This window comes from Augochlora pura, chromosome 5 (assembly GCF_028453695.1).
Source record: "Augochlora pura isolate Apur16 chromosome 5, APUR_v2.2.1, whole genome shotgun sequence".
NCBI lineage: Eukaryota > Metazoa > Arthropoda > Insecta > Hymenoptera > Halictidae > Augochlora > Augochlora pura.
In genome coordinates, this window is record NC_135776.1 from 8,958,417 (window position 1) to 8,974,352 (window position 15,936).

At 40.6% G+C, this 15,936-nt stretch overlaps 1 protein-coding gene across 1 annotated transcript in view; it reads right to left on the reverse strand.

The window, feature by feature from the left end:
- Positions 1-348: 348 nt before the first annotated feature.
- Positions 349-15,936, reverse strand: part of Tis11 (Tis11 zinc finger protein) — a 52,230-nt gene continuing 36,642 nt past the window's right edge. The window contains exon 2 of the mRNA XM_078181901.1: positions 349-10,026. Coding sequence (XP_078038027.1) covers positions 8,878-10,026 — 1,149 coding nt within the window. The 3' untranslated portion in view covers positions 349-8,877. The remainder of the gene's footprint in view (positions 10,027-15,936) is intronic.

Sequence of the window (15,936 nt, forward strand, 5' to 3'; positions counted from 1 at the left end):
AATTATTTATATTTAAACGCAAAGGTGTGAAGAGACACCTTTTGGTCGAAGTAGGTACACAGAAAATCGCGGTACAAGTAGCGTTAACCCTTTACCGTACGAGTTATATTGATCTAATAATTAGTTATTCCGTTTTTCAAGACAAGTTTTTAAAATAAAATTCTGTTCTTTTGTCACTAATATTTAAGCGCTTAAACAAATATATGCCCACTACAAACATCAATACTTTCCTCCCCTAAGGAACGATTATAATATAAAATCACTTAATCATTGTTACCGCGAATAATTAATAGCTATAGAGATGGGGAAGGAGCCAAGGTGAGCAGGATAAATAATAAATCACTCGAGACAACGTGTATTATTTTGTAATAATAAAATGTATTATAAATAGATAGTGTATTGTTGGCAATACTTATCGAACTACAATTTTTTCATTCGTGGTACATGAGACTTGCGTGTATGTGTGTTCGTTCGGTAAATGTAGATTGCCGGCGAAGACGTCGCAAAAGTCCGTCCGAGCCGCTCTGTATCGACGGGCAAAAATATGTAGGATCAAAATCGGATATCCCGGAATCGAACAAAAAATCAAATTCTCGCCGAAAAAGAAAATTTATACTCTGTTTAAAACTCGCGCGGCCGGACGTGGCGCTCGCGTCTTCGCCGCACATAGATTTACTTCCTTTCTTTTTCTTTTTTTTTTTCATCGAGGCTTGCCATTTCTCTAATTTAACAAAATTCTATAATGCATTTATCACCTTTGTGGTCCCATTGTGGATTAGACGGAAGTCGTTCGAGCCTGCGCGTCCCGTTTACGATACATGCGCCAGTGTGCGCACACGTGGTGCTTACAATTGATCCGCACGCAACGTGTCTCCGTCGAATCACCGTGAACGGTTAGCTCGTCTTCCGGCGCAGTCAGTGAAAAACGACACCGTTAAAAAAATCATTGAATTCTAAAAGAAATTGTCAGCCGGAAAGACGGGATAGTATGCAATGTAAAGAACGCGTCGTCGAAACAAATCTGATTATCAAGCTTCCAATCGTCCAAGAGATTCCGCCGGGACCCCACGTGACACGCGTGTTCCGGTTCGAACGACTTTCGTCAGCCTATCAATTGGCTCCCAAATCGCTACATCGCATTTCGTTCTCTTAGTACGTATCGCTACTGTCTCTCTCGTTTACGCACACGCACACGCACGCATACATCTCCCTCCCTTCTCACTCTCCCCACCGCGATCTCATGCTCTCTCACTCACTCGTTCACTCTCTTGCGCAAACTTTCTCCCCACTTCTTCCCGCCAACTCTTTCCCTCTATTTCTCTCCATCTTTCTCCGTCTCTCATTCGTTCTCTCTATCACTCCCACTCTCGCTCACTCTTCAACTGTCACGCTCTCTCTCTCTCTCTCTCGTTCTCTCTCTCTCTCTCTCTCTCTGTTTCGTCGAACATGATCTCCCGCGCAAAATCTTTCTCGAACGACCATGTCGCGGTCGCGTCGTATCACAAGGAGAAATTAAGTATACACACTTTCGACGTTTTGATGTGGAGGGACCGGCGGTATCCCGGTCCCCGCGCGTGCAACAAAAAGGGGAGAGAAACTATATAAACTTGGTTGATTGGTTTGTTTGTTGGTTGGTTGGTTGGTTGGTCTCGGAGAAATGGAAGAAAAATACAGAAGGAAAAAAAAACAATAAAAAAAAAGAAGAAAAATACGGGGGGATTGCGAAGGGTTGCATTAGAATGATCGGGATTGTTTTTTTCCTCTGAGAGCCAAGAGATCGACCTGTCACGTTTGTTATATATCGTTGTAACGTGTCTGTTACATTTAATCAGCGTGTATCTGTGAAGAACGTTTGTATAAAATATTGTATAAATATATAAATACTTGATTGAAAAAATAAATATATTAAATTAAAAAAAGAGACGTAACGTAAAGTATATTATTTATTAATATTATATTATATGTATAAGTTGTCAAGTCTATAACACGAGGGTACGAAATCAGCGTCGCGTTTCGGTGCTAACGACGAAAGCCCCCTCGCGCGCACGTTTTCATTTTTCTTTCTCGTGATCGGGAAAATTCTTGTAATGAGTAGGTTTCTTATTCTCGCACCACTTGCGTTTCCCGTCGAATAAACTCTCTCTCACTCTCTCCCACTCCCTCTCTCTCTCTCTATTTCTTTCTCTGTGTGGCACCTAATATAAGAATGTTGTTTGAATGAAAATTTCCTGGCTTTTGTCTGCGGGACTCCGTGCAAAATGCGACCGTGATACTACGAAGAACTGTGCACGCTCCTTTGCCGATGGCGAAAAACATAAGCGGAGTAGGCGGTCGGGGAACTAAGGAAACATGTATGCTTTTCTATAAAAAAATCTATCTCGTCTTAAAAATGACCGTTCAAATAAATACGTAATAATATTAATTGCACTAATCAACTAAAAAGAAAAAAAAACGCACACGCACACTCTCTCTTTCTCTCGATTTTTCTCTCTTGCTCGCTGTCTCTCTCATACGGTCGCATACGACGCTGCGACTAATCAAAATAGAACAATTAAATACTCGAGTAGCCAAAGGAAGCGTGCGAACTGTTCCGAATATCGATAGCTAGAAGAAAACTGAATCGAAGTGTTTGCCTACGGCGATCGGACGACGAACGAGACTCGATATCTTAGCGAAAACCAAAGCTGTCTTTTCTACGCCGGAGGAGAACGTGTGTCGCGGCATAACCAGCTCCGCCGCCTATGGGCAAAGAGGAACAGAAAACTAAACGACGAACCGCTTTGAACCGGTAAACGAAGGCGATGGGGTTTTCTCTGTTCGCTCGTTGCGCCCGTGATCGCATCAATAAATTAAATATCTATCAAGAAGTCTCAAGATCAGAACAAAAGAAGAAACGAAAAAACAAGTCTGCCGGAGCGGCCCGGTCAGCGCGCGGAAGAACGCGCGAGAGGCTCGGCGAAGCCACGAAAGCCAAGAAACCTTCCACAAACTTGTTCAGCCCAGTTCCAGTCCGTCGAGGTGGGGAGGGTGGAAAGACGGGATTGGGTCCGGCGAGGATACAGAAACGTCTCGAAAGCAGCAAACGTTCGCGAGGGAACTAGCGGTAGCATATCCCGTCGGACGCTTTCGAAACAGTGTGCGCGCTGTTTGTTGTTTACTTCTTTCGTCGTCGCGCGGATTGGATTAGTCCGTGTAGTGCCCGCGAGTCGAGAGAACGTCTTTAAGCCGTTTCACTTCGAACGCGACAAACGAGCGTGCAACGGCCGCCTGGCTTTTCAACAACGATCGTGAATCGTGACTCCTCCTCCGTCAGGGCCCGTCCCATCCTACCCGCGCATCTTTTCACTCCTCTCGACCGAGCCAGAAGAAACTCGCAGGACTTTCACTCTCTGCGCCTGGCAATAGTGCCTTCTCTACCTCTTTCTCTCTCTCCCGCACTTCTTCATTCCGTCACTTTTTTCTCTCTCTCTCTCTCGGTCTACTCTATCTCTCTCTCGGCCTCGCTGTCTTTCGGCCACTATGTTCTCCACCTCTACCTCTCCCTCTTTCTCTCTCATTCTCGTTCGCTGTCTCCCTCGAACCGTCTCTGCGCCTGTCCGGTTTTATGGCTGTCAGGTTTGCGCGGGCTCGTCTCGCTCCGATTGACCCTTTCGCGCGTCATACGAGATTTTCTAATTGACACGCGTGCAACTGACCGTGCCGTTCCCGGTGCCCGGTCCCCGGTTGACGCGCGAGCCAACGTTAAACGCCATTAAACCCCGACTCGGATTTCTCCTCGACGTGTTCTCTGGGTTTGTTGAATTCGAGTTTTCGGTGCGGACACCACACCGTGGACAGGCGCGTGTATGTCGCCGCGCGGAGGCGTTTGCGATTTCAATTCTATCCCGATTGCTTCTCTATTCGGTGACGGCGGTTCGAATTTGCTCGTGTGTATGCAGGTGTTACAGCGGAATGACTTTTTACCATTTCAGTGCCAAGCTTAATGCTAACCCGTACCGTTACCGGTTCCACAATTTCTGTTCTATAATTGTTGATGTTGTAATGACACACCGTCCAAGAAAATTCAACCTATTTGCCCGAATGTATGGTTCGTCGATCGTGCGACTGCCAGAAGTAATATATCAATGCATTTATAGAATTGCACATTTTTATATTATTAAAGAATGCAGTACATTTTTAAATTAATGGAAAACGTAGCACATTCTTTAGTTATTAGAAAATGTAGCAAATTCTTAAATTACTAGAAAACGTATCAATATCATTACTAAACAACGATATTAACTACTATAAGAAATGATTGTAGTTTTGTTAAAATGAATATTCTAATTCAGCGATGGAGTTTATTCTGAATTCTATGAAATGATCGGATCAAGGCTCGGTACGGTTAGCGTCCATTAACTAAAAAAATCAATTTTTATTAGAATCTACAAAATAAACTAAAGTTTGCGAAGCTTCGTAAATTGCAAAACAGTAACAAAAGCGATTGATACAATCCAACTTGTGGTTTCAATGTTTATAATCAACTAAAATTTTCCGATATTATGTAACTTTTATGAACACTGAATGGCACTGAAAGTCTCCTAAAATGAAAGAAAATATTGTCAAGTTAAATCTTAATAACTTAAATAACGAGTTCTAAAACTGTTGCATACACCTCGGTTCCAGTGGTCGGTCGAACGAAGCAATAAGATGCGGAAACGTAGATACGAAATACGTCGGTAAATGCACAGAATGGGCACGTGAGGAGGGTCAACCGAGAAAAATCGCGATAATGAATGATGATGTGATCGAAGAGAATCTAGACGGGATTACAACGATCTGTGTAAATGCTGGGCCAGCACTAGCGGTAGTGACAGAGTAATTGTAGCAACAGCAGCAGCAATGATAGTCAATAGTTACAGTAGTAGTAGCAGTAGGAGTAATAGTAGTAGTAGTAGCAGTTGTAGTAGTAGTAGTAGTGGTAGTAGCAGTAGTAATAGCAGTAGTAGCAGTAGTGGTAGTAGTAGTGTAAGGTAGTAATAGCAGCAGTAGTAGTAGTAGTAATAGCAATAGTGATAATTATTAATATTAATAGCAATAATATAATGTTTGTGTATGTATATATAAATATATATATTTATATATCTATAAAGCCGCAAAAGTGACGGCGGTTATCGGATAAGACACGGGACTAATTGACGTTAGTTCGGAGTTTTTGACGACGATCGTCGAAGCAACCGACTACATGAGCACTCGTGTTAACTGATTTAATCGTTGCAAGTGTGGGAGAGAAAAAAAAAACAAAAAAAATAGTAGTAGAAAAAAAGAAACAATTGACCAGATAAATAGTATAAATGGTGAGAATATTTAAATGGATGCCGTGCTGTTCGTTGAAGCAGCATAGACTACTTCAGATGCGACTGAGGCGTATAGTGTTGCGAATATAATAATAATAATAATAATAATAATATAATAATAATAATAGTTAATAATAATTATTATTAATAATAATAATAATAATAATAGAATAATAATAATAAACTAAAACTATAATAACATTTGCTTTCAAGTATAAATTAAACAAAAACATTTTTTGTTTAGCATAAGAAATGTGTGGTGGCGATATATACAAAATGTATTCGATTTTAAGAAACCACGTCATTTAGGCACTTTCATATTATTTTGTTTGTATTCTTTTTTTATTTTTCAATCTTTTCTATCAACTCTGTCTCAACAAATTCTCGGAGAGACGGCGCGCGCAAGCGGAAGTAAGAGTTTCACGGGCCAAAAGATCCATCTATCCGCGTTCGAATTTAGTATCGATCGGCCCCGATCGATGGTGCTACAGCTCTCGTCACTTTTTGTTCTCCAAGTCACGAGAAGACATCCGGCCGTATCCGAATTCGTCTCCCGAAACGTTTAGTGATCTCTTCCGCGAAACCGGAAGCACTCTTAAAATAACGCCGCCTCATTGCTCTCATTCACTCTCTCTTTCGCTCGATCCTGAGATCCACGCGCTTTCCGCATTCTCTCCTCCCTTCACTCTCCTTTTCCTCCCTCTTGTTCACTTCCTATAATAGAATATTTTTTTTTAATAATAGTTTATATTTCTATTGCAGTAGTTACATATCACATTTTTTTAACGGGAGAGAATAATATGTGCGTATACATACGTCCATGTACTGTATACTACGAAATTGATGGACCACTTTTACTCTTCTCCCTCTCTCTCTCTCTCTCTCTTTCTCTCACGCATGCACACATTCATACATTCACGCATACAAAATACTTATTCTCTCGCATTACACACGCTCGCAGCACTCACCTATATTCTCTCAGCCTCGCTTTATAACCATTCATGCTCGTCATCTATCTGCTAATCGAGGCCCGGGTTTAAGGCACTACGAGGAAGCCACATCGATATCTCTACATCTACTTATCCTGGTTTTTTGTTGCGTTATTAAAATTGTCGAGATTTTTTGGTAAAAATGCCTTAAATACCTCTCCGGAGAAGTTGGTTTTTTTTTTATATATTTTGGACCCGTCGGCGCCTGGACCAAGTCTGTTCTTCCATCCGCGAATTTGGAAAATGAAAAGAACACTCTGGAAGGGGTCATATATCAAAGTTCTTGCCGTTCTCCGCGTCGGAAGAACCGTAAAAAAAGAAAAGAGGAATGAACTTTACGAACGTGCCTCTGGGAGATGTTGGCGGCATCGAAAACAAAAGAAAATAAGAACAGAACCAGGAGCTCCCTGGTGAGCTGTACGTGTTATCACCGACAATTCAGTTCAAAAAACATAGGGGTAAATCAACGATTGTCTCGAAATATCAAAACTCGATAAAAAAACCTACGATTTGAAACAAGTGACACACACACCGCGCGGTCACGTGTCCGAGAGCAACATCGTTTCTCTTTTTTTTTCGAAATTCCTCCGTATATCCTTTCCGTAAAACAGAAGAAAAAATAAAACAAAGTACAGAAGGAAAGAAAAAAAAACAAAACAATCGTGCGTGTGTCTCTGTCTCTGTGTGTTTACGTGTCCGTCTATCGTTGTTTGAAACCGTAAGAAATGTTTCCGTTCGAAAACGAATCCGATCGAAAGTCCCTATGGACTCTCCCCCCCCAGCTATAAAATATTTTATATTATATATATATATATATTATACCTAACGGCTTCGTATAACTTATCCTTAAACGAGCACGCTTTCATTCATTTACTCGGAGGACACGACCGTTTCCCATGCGTAATGTTATACACACACACACTCGCGAACGCACCACTTTCTCTTATTATCTTCCTTTTGCTCATTGCCACATCGCCTGCTCTCACCACCGCGTCTCGCGCCATCTTCCCCCTGCCACGGACTACAACGCACGCACACAAGCACACTTTCACTCACTCTCTAAAATTGGAAGACAATCGGAGTTCTTAAGCCACTTAATTTGCATAGCATGATGTTTGATTCTTGATCCGTTTCATGCGCTTCGTCACCGCTCCCGTACGCTACCTCTCTCTCTCTCTCTCTCTTTCTCTCCGTCTCCCTTTTTCTCTCTATCTCTCTTCTCTGTCAATCCGTCCCCGCTTTCATTTCTGTCTCTCATAGGCGCGCGACTCGCGCACTCCCGCCTCCCTTTCACTCTCAAGACAACTTTCCCTTCCCTTTCCCTTCCTATTCTCGAACGAAGGGACTCGGGAAGGAAAACACGCGAAACTAACGAAACTCTTGAGTTTTGGAATATTGCAACGTTTCACCTGCCCCGGATCGAACGACGCTTCGAGAGTCAACCCCGCAGGCCATTCTGGAGGGGGGAGGAAGAGACAGATAGATGTCCGAGCAGCGGAACGACGAACGCTACGCGGGCGTCGGGGGAACGAGAGGCCGCGGGACCTTGGTCTGGGTCCAACAGAGATCAAAGAACAACTTGCTCGAGGAAAGTTACGATTCGGAAGAAACTTGGACGCGCGCCCCCCCTCGTTTCACCGACTTCCGGTCCACCGCTGGCATCTCTTTCTCTCTCGCTCTCTCTCTTTCTCTGTCTCTCCCCTCCTTCGCGCGTTTTCTCCTACACGCCGCGTTCGAACGGTCCCGCGAGGATTCTCACGCGAGCGGGTCGAGACATCCGGGCTGATACGATCTCGACTTTTCCGCTAAATGAACGTTAAACCTAAAACTACAGAAGAAAAGAGAAGAAAACAGGTCTCCGGTGGCCAGAGATAGACAGTGACTGACGCTACTGATGCGGTTAAAAGTAATTGATGATATTTACTGTCGACAGCTATTATTACTGATAAACGTTATTAATAATTATATTAATAAAAATTGTAGCGATGATAATAATATTAATAATAATAATAATATATAATATAATAATATTAATAATATAATATAATAATATAATAATAATAATAATCAAGACGATTATGATAGTAGAAAGGAAGAGATGATCGCTTTAAGATCGCTTTAAGAACGAGAATAAAACGTTTAACGTGTCCTACGAACAGAAAAGAAACGCTTAAATAAGAAGCCGAGTTCGTCGGAGAGGATGATCCCGTCCCACGCGAGAAATGCAGTATCTCTGCACGTTTGTTTCCCAAGGTAAAAAGTGAACGAAGAAAAGGATAGAACGAACGAAAGAAAGAATAGTTTTCCTCGAGTCGGTGGGAGAGTCCGTCCTCTCTCTCCCTCACATATTCTCCTGTCTTTTGCAGTTTGATAAATTAGCTTGTGTTTCGGGGTCCGAAGCTCTTTGTCTCCTTCGTTTCCTTTCACCATCTTCGTGAGCCGTCTGTGTGTGTGTATGTGTGTTTGTGTGTCTTCGGGGAAAGTAGTAAATTTGAAAAGTTATACCAAAGATTCGAAGGACGTTGGGGTTTCGGGGTGTTTCGGGAAGCACCTTAGATCTTGAAGTTCTCGAAATCGGCTAGGGTGCTGCTGATCCTGTTGAACACCGGCAGCCTGGAGTCCGCGTTTGGCGACAACGGCGACGGCGTCCTCGGCGTCAGCTCGTCGGAGCTCAGAGGACTGCACATGCTGTTCGTCCGGGGACTGGGGCTCTGCCTCGTCGCGAGCAGCCCGAAGTCCTGGCCGAAGCTGAACGCCGTCGTGGGCAGGCTGAGGGACGGTTGTTGACTGCAATCGTCGCTGAAGAAGCTGGCCATCGAGTTCGTCGGCGACTGGCTGAGGCTCGAGGACGGCGAGATCGAGTCCCCCGTGCTGCCGAGCGAGAACGTCGGGCTCAGATTCAACGGCTTCGGCCTGGTGGCGCCGATCACCGAGCTGACGCCCGTCGTGCCGTTCTGATGATGGTGATGGTGATGGTGATGGTGGTGGTGCTGAGTGGTCGTCAGGCTTAGCGAGTTCGTTCTGAGCAACGGTGGGTTGTATGTGTTGTTGTTGCTGTTGTGGCTGTTGTTGTTACACAGGCTCAACGAGTTGGTCCGCATCAGGCTGGGCGTCGCCGCCGCCGCGGCCGCGGCGACTTGTGGGGACGCCACGATCTGCTCGAGTAGACTGACACTGTTCACGGTGAGGTTCACATTCGAGCCGTTGCAGTTGTTGCCCGCCGCGGCCGCCGCCGCGCTCAACAACGGGTTCAGGCCCATGATGTTGGGCTGTGTCGAGCCGAGCTGTGCGCTCACTTTTTGATTGTGGATCCGCGCCTCCTCGAAGTTGTGAATGAAATGGCACCGCGGTCCGTACGGACAGAAACCGATCGTGTGGAACGTACGGCACAGCTCGGTCTTGTATTTCGGATGGCGGGCGAGATTCCGCAATTCACTGTAGCCGTGCGCGAACTGACACTTGTCGCCATATTTGCAGGTACCGCTTTCCTCAAATGGTCGGCACAACTCGGTTTTGTAGCGAGAGGTTGGCTCGCTCGCGCTCCGGTCCAGTTTACGATGCTGCTCGATCAAAGTGGTTACCAGAGAAGTGTAGCTGCGGCGAAGGGGCGCGTGTCCGCCGTTGTTACCGGCTGCGCCGTTGCCGGAATTATTCGTCGTCGACGTCGCGGATATCTCCTTCGTCTTCGCGGTAGCTGCATTCTGTAACAGAAAACGAACGGCTTGTTAATAATCTGGATTACGATTCGATGGAGATCTTACGTGTAACGATGTCGGAATTATAGGGGCGTAGGTCACATTTTTCTTATGAGAAGAAACAGGATTATAATGTTTATTAACACGCGTATTATTGATTCACCAAATTTATTATTAAGATCATTTTCAGTCAAGGTGATTTATAGCGATTTTATTTATTAGTATTAGCGAATTTTTGTTACTCCTCTTTTTAATATTTTAAGACACAAATATATACTGAAATTTGTAATTTTTTTTATAACTATAGTAGTTGGTCTAGCTAACTCGCCGAAACTGGGACAGTATGTCTCAACCTATCCATCTTAACCCCATTCTTGCAATGGCACATAGCATGTAATATCTTTAAAATAATAGAGATCATGTTGAAATGATTTCAAACATGATTAAATATATCATAAAAGATTATGATTACATAAGGTGTCGCAAATAATGGAAATTCAATACGCGGCTTCATTTACAAGTTATTGATGAAAAATAGAGACTAATGAGAGGCGAGCTCGGCTCTTTGATGACTTAAGGAATGTATGGGTATAATAGGTCATGTTTGATGGTATCATATGAATGTTATCCGTATTTTAAATGAACGATAAAATCCGTACATTTTCGTAAAAAATGAAATTATATCATAATTAATAAATTATATTATTGGAACTAAATTATATTATTCAGCACTTGATATTGAAATTTTATATAAAGTACAAATAAGTAACATTACATAAAGAAAAGTAACTTTACAAAATGTACAAATAAGTAACTTTACAAAAAATACAAAGAAATATTCTATAAAATGCAAAATAAGTAATTTGTAGACATATATCTATGTCTTCACAAATAAGTAGTAATAATCTATACAAGTCTACGAAACAGCATGCTATTTCGCATTGCTATCTGCTAGCATTCTGCAATGCTTCTGCAGTTACATTTACCACGAGGAAATCGTTGATACAAGCAGAACGAATCGTATTATATACGCATCAACGTTATCTATCCACCGAGTTCCTGTATAACGGTGATTTAAGGCTTCACCGTACACTGCGATACCTGCGAATAACGTAAATCCTAGCCGGATTAGAGTTGATTGCCGGGGTGATTACTGTAACTCTACAATGAACGTTCGAACAATACATTGTTCACCCGAAAACGCCAAGTGGCTGTGCAGACGTTACGACATCAGGAGCTTTACGTAATCCGATAATTTACAGACGCGAATCCTTGACCAATAATCAAGATACGTTGTCAAACCTTTAATCTCAAATTTAGCGAACACGCAAGATTGTTGTCTACGTACGTGATACAATTTTGAACAAAACTTTCACTATAAAACGTGACTGGATTTTGGAAATATTTAAAACGTGCACGCGTTTGAGATTTTTTAATATTTTAAACGTGTACATGATTCAGTCTTGTACACACGTGTAAACAACTGAATCTTTCAATTCAGTTGTTTGAATTGTTCCATATTTTGTATGTGTACATGACTGAATTTTATAAACATTTTAAAGGTTTACATAACTGAATTTTATAAACATTTTGAAGGTTTACATGACTGAATTTGGAAAATCTTTCGAATGTGTACACGATCGAGCTTTGTAAATATTCGAATCTTATGTAAGATCGAATTTTTCAAATATTTTACATGTATACGTGATTGAGATTTATAAATATTTTAAATGCGTACATGACTGAATTTCGTACAATATTTAGATACGCACGCGCCTGAATTTTGTGGAAATTATAACTGTGCAAACTTTTCACAAAAATTTAAACACGTAAAGTCACGTAAAATTGATATCGAATACAAGTTATAATTAAAATTACGCCAACTTGCAAAATACCAAGAACTTTTACGTTCAAGAAAATGGCGTAAACGTTTCCTACCGTAAATTATATTGAAATGGAGAACCTAAATGGAGGTGTCTACGAAGAATAAATCACGTCGCGCGGCCAGGTATAAGAATCGAGACAAAGGTTCGACGTTTTAGACGGAGAAAGCCCGAAATTCATGGCACGTTAAACTACCTGAACCTGAAAAGGTATACACGCCCGCATGGAACAAAAGTCCTTTAGAAACAATCTAATCTTACGGTATTTTAAGCAGGCCGAGGAATCTGGGATCGAGAAATCCGAAGGACCATCGCTTGGTGCTAAACCATAAAACTAACTTTCCATCTTGAGTATTTTACGGACTATCTCTTAAGTATACTACCATATACTGCCATCAAAACTGCGCATAGTTTGTTGAAGACTTTGGCGCAAGAATAACGTTAGGTATGAAACCGTAATCCTGAAATAAAGTTTTAGTCCTGTAACGGTGTCCTTAGGATCTCAACAAATATTTTGCTTACTGATTACTATATCATATAATAATTACAAATATTTCTTTCGAATATTTCGATATTGCAATCTCTTTGGTCGGAATTTTACGGAAATGTAATTTATTGCCTGAGTAAACCCGACGTCAGTAAATCGGTAAAATATGATTGATATGAACCGTAATTATGGGAAAAATCTTTAAATTAAAGAAACTCGGTGTAGCGTTAAGCAATTTAAACGTGAAAAACTTGTCTTAGCAAGTAAATAATTTAAATAGAAGAAGCTTGATGGAGCAATTGAAGTGAGATGAAATTGATTTAATGACATGCAATTTAAATGAGGAAAACTTGATTTATCATTTAATCGACCTATCGAGAAGTATTCACTATGCTTCCTCCGATGACTATTATACGAAATATTATACGTAAGCTTCCCAGTAATAATAGCGCCAGGATATAGTTCTGCATTTCGATCGCAAAATTTCAATTGTACCGTTGGATAATACTACTTGAAAAATGATTCATGTTCAACGATCGCTGAATCATCGTTAAAGTGTGGCAATCAAGTAAGTTTTCTTTTTCAATAGACCAAAGTGCAAACATCATTAGCAAACGTTTCGAAAGAGCAGTAAATTGTAGCTACTTTGCGCGCAGCAATCTGAACGACAGATCAAACAAACACTTCTGAATAGACTTTTAATAGGGAATTGTATAATGTCAAATTAACGTGTCTTCGGTGTCACTCGTCGCGTTTCGGCACGCGTGTCAAAATGGAAAATACTATAATTAACAACAAGGAAACATCGTTTACATTTTCCAAAAGACAGTGAGTGAGTTTGCATTACATTAGTTCGCAGTTAAAAATTATCTTTAGTCATGCCTTTCGCGCATCTGTTGACATTATTAACAGGATTAGGATTTCATTAAAAAATTAATTATTATTAAGTTCAATGTATTTTCAGTCTACACAAGATAAAAAATTGTAATGAAAACGAAACATGCAAGTTTTTAAAATGCAAATGCATCTTCATAGGAATTGAAAGTTTGTATTATTACGAATTATTATATTATACATATATTTATATTAATTGTATTATTAGTTCACCGGGAGGAATGTTCTTGTTCCAATTTTAACAAAACAATTCATGAGAGTTTGCAGAAGAATTGTACGAACCTTGCATTCGAAACCGTACGACATTAAAATTAAGAAATAAACACCATGCAACAATAATCGCACGATCCCTCGCCGTTAATTATAGCACGTAATTAAAATGCATCGCAATAAAAGTTAATAAGCGATTCCCGGTGAAAATTCGCTAATCAATTTAAACAAATATTGTCGCCGATGCAGTCGTGCACAAAGTAACTGTACACAGCGAACCGTTTTATTACCGTGACCCGCGACTACAACCCCATGAAAATTCATTTCCGAAATTTCCATAAATGTTACTTCCTCCTGTACATAAAACGTGAGCAATATCTATAATTCACATTAAAGGTTCACAATCAACATGTTACATAATTCATGAACAAGTAATTCGTGTTCCCAAGAGGCGCGCGCGTCGTTTGCCGAGATCATGGACGCCCGCGCGCCGTCGAAAAATGACGAACCGAACACCCGTTTGAATGTCTCTCCTCGATCATAGATGAGAGGAAGAAAAAAAAATAATCACGGATTCGCGTCGAATCGCATCGCGCTTGGAAATTTCCACCGAGCACTTTACTGTACACACGGGGGACGCGCGCGATCACCGCATGATACACGATACACGAACACCGCCGTTCTCGCAATTAGTCTGCAGAGGCCAGGTATTAATGCAAGGAGAGACACACGAATGATGTCGCAAGTGTTGGTTATCCCGTAGTCATCAACGTGCAACGGCTATTTACCGCGCCGGTCTCCATGTGAGCGTGGCGCGCACACGTATTACGGCTGCTACCATGCGCCTTATCAAACGGTCTTGACAGCAGATGCAATCACGTGCGACCGGTCAACGAAATCTTTTTCGTTCCGTATCAAGTCGCGCGTCGCTCGCTCGTGGATTCTTATTTTCATTTCATTTACCGATTAATCTGTTTTTTGTGACTATACTCGTCAAAACAGAAAATGTTATTTCTTCACGAGTGTGTTCCTTGTAATAGGAAATGTAGACGTTTTTACGTGACGAGTATACTCGTTGTATTAGAAATCTTGCAATTTCTGTATGACGAGTATACTCGTAATAGAAATATTGCCATTTGTACCTGATGAGTATATTCGTCGTAATAGAAATATTAACATTTCTACGTGACGAACATGCTCGTCGTAATAGAAATATTAAAATTTCTACATAACGAGTATACTCGTTGTAATAGAAGTATTGCCATTTCTACATGACGATTATATTCTTGACACAAACTATTGCTATTCATGACAAATATACTCGTCGTAACAGAAAATGCTACCATCACTATATGACGAGTACTTTCGTCGTAACATGTTTCTATTTTGCTCGTCGTAACAGAAAATGCTACCATTACTACATGACGAGTGCATTTATCGTAAATACAACATGTTGCTATTTGTTCATGACGAGTATACTTGCGTAGTAGACATTTTTACATGACGTGTATACATATACTTTGGACACTTCATCATTCTTATTATTCATTCGTTATCATTTTTACCATTCATTCGGTATAATTATTATTACTCATTCGGTATAATTTTTATTACTCATTCGGTATAATTTTTATTACTCATTCGGTATAATTTTTATTACTCATTCGGTGCTATTTTTGTTATCTGTTCGGTATTACTTTTATTACTCGTTCTATATTATTTCTGATTTACATTCCGCCTTTTATTGTTCCCATTTCGCATTGCCAATCTCTTGTTTCCCGTTATTGTTTTGCATCGTTGTGAAATCGCATACAGCAGCGGTACGAACTATTTAAAAGCATGTTCGTTCCAGGAATTATATTAACATTGTATGAGTATTCATAAAGATCAAACGGTACTAGGTGCACAGCGAGTATGCGCGTGTGTCAGTGTATGTGTGTGCTCTTTTTTTCTTTCTTTCATACAGACATGATTCATTCAGGCATGAATTGCGAAAGACTTTCGATGATTTTCGAAACAAAGTATATTTTAAATATAGTTTCGTAATCGTTTAAACCAACACCATTTGGAAACATTTATGCTTGTCTCATCGGGAATGAATATGTTGTTTGAGATTTAAAAAAAAATGATGCAATTATTCGTAAAATGAGGAAACAGGTATTCAAATGTATGCTGACATCGCATGTTTCTTATTTGCCTATGAATTTTGCAATTATATTCAATGTGTCTAAAAAATACGTTTATTTCGAATGTGTTGTGCACGTTGATTTGTAACTTTGTCGCTACTTCGTTGACTACAGTTGCTATTTTTTTATAATAAACTTCTACTTTACTTTGTAATAATCTTTTAATTTTCAATTTTTATTTCATGTTCTTTATGATCTTTCAATTCTTAATTTTCATTTTATTTTATGATCTTTCAACTTCTCATTTGTAATTTAT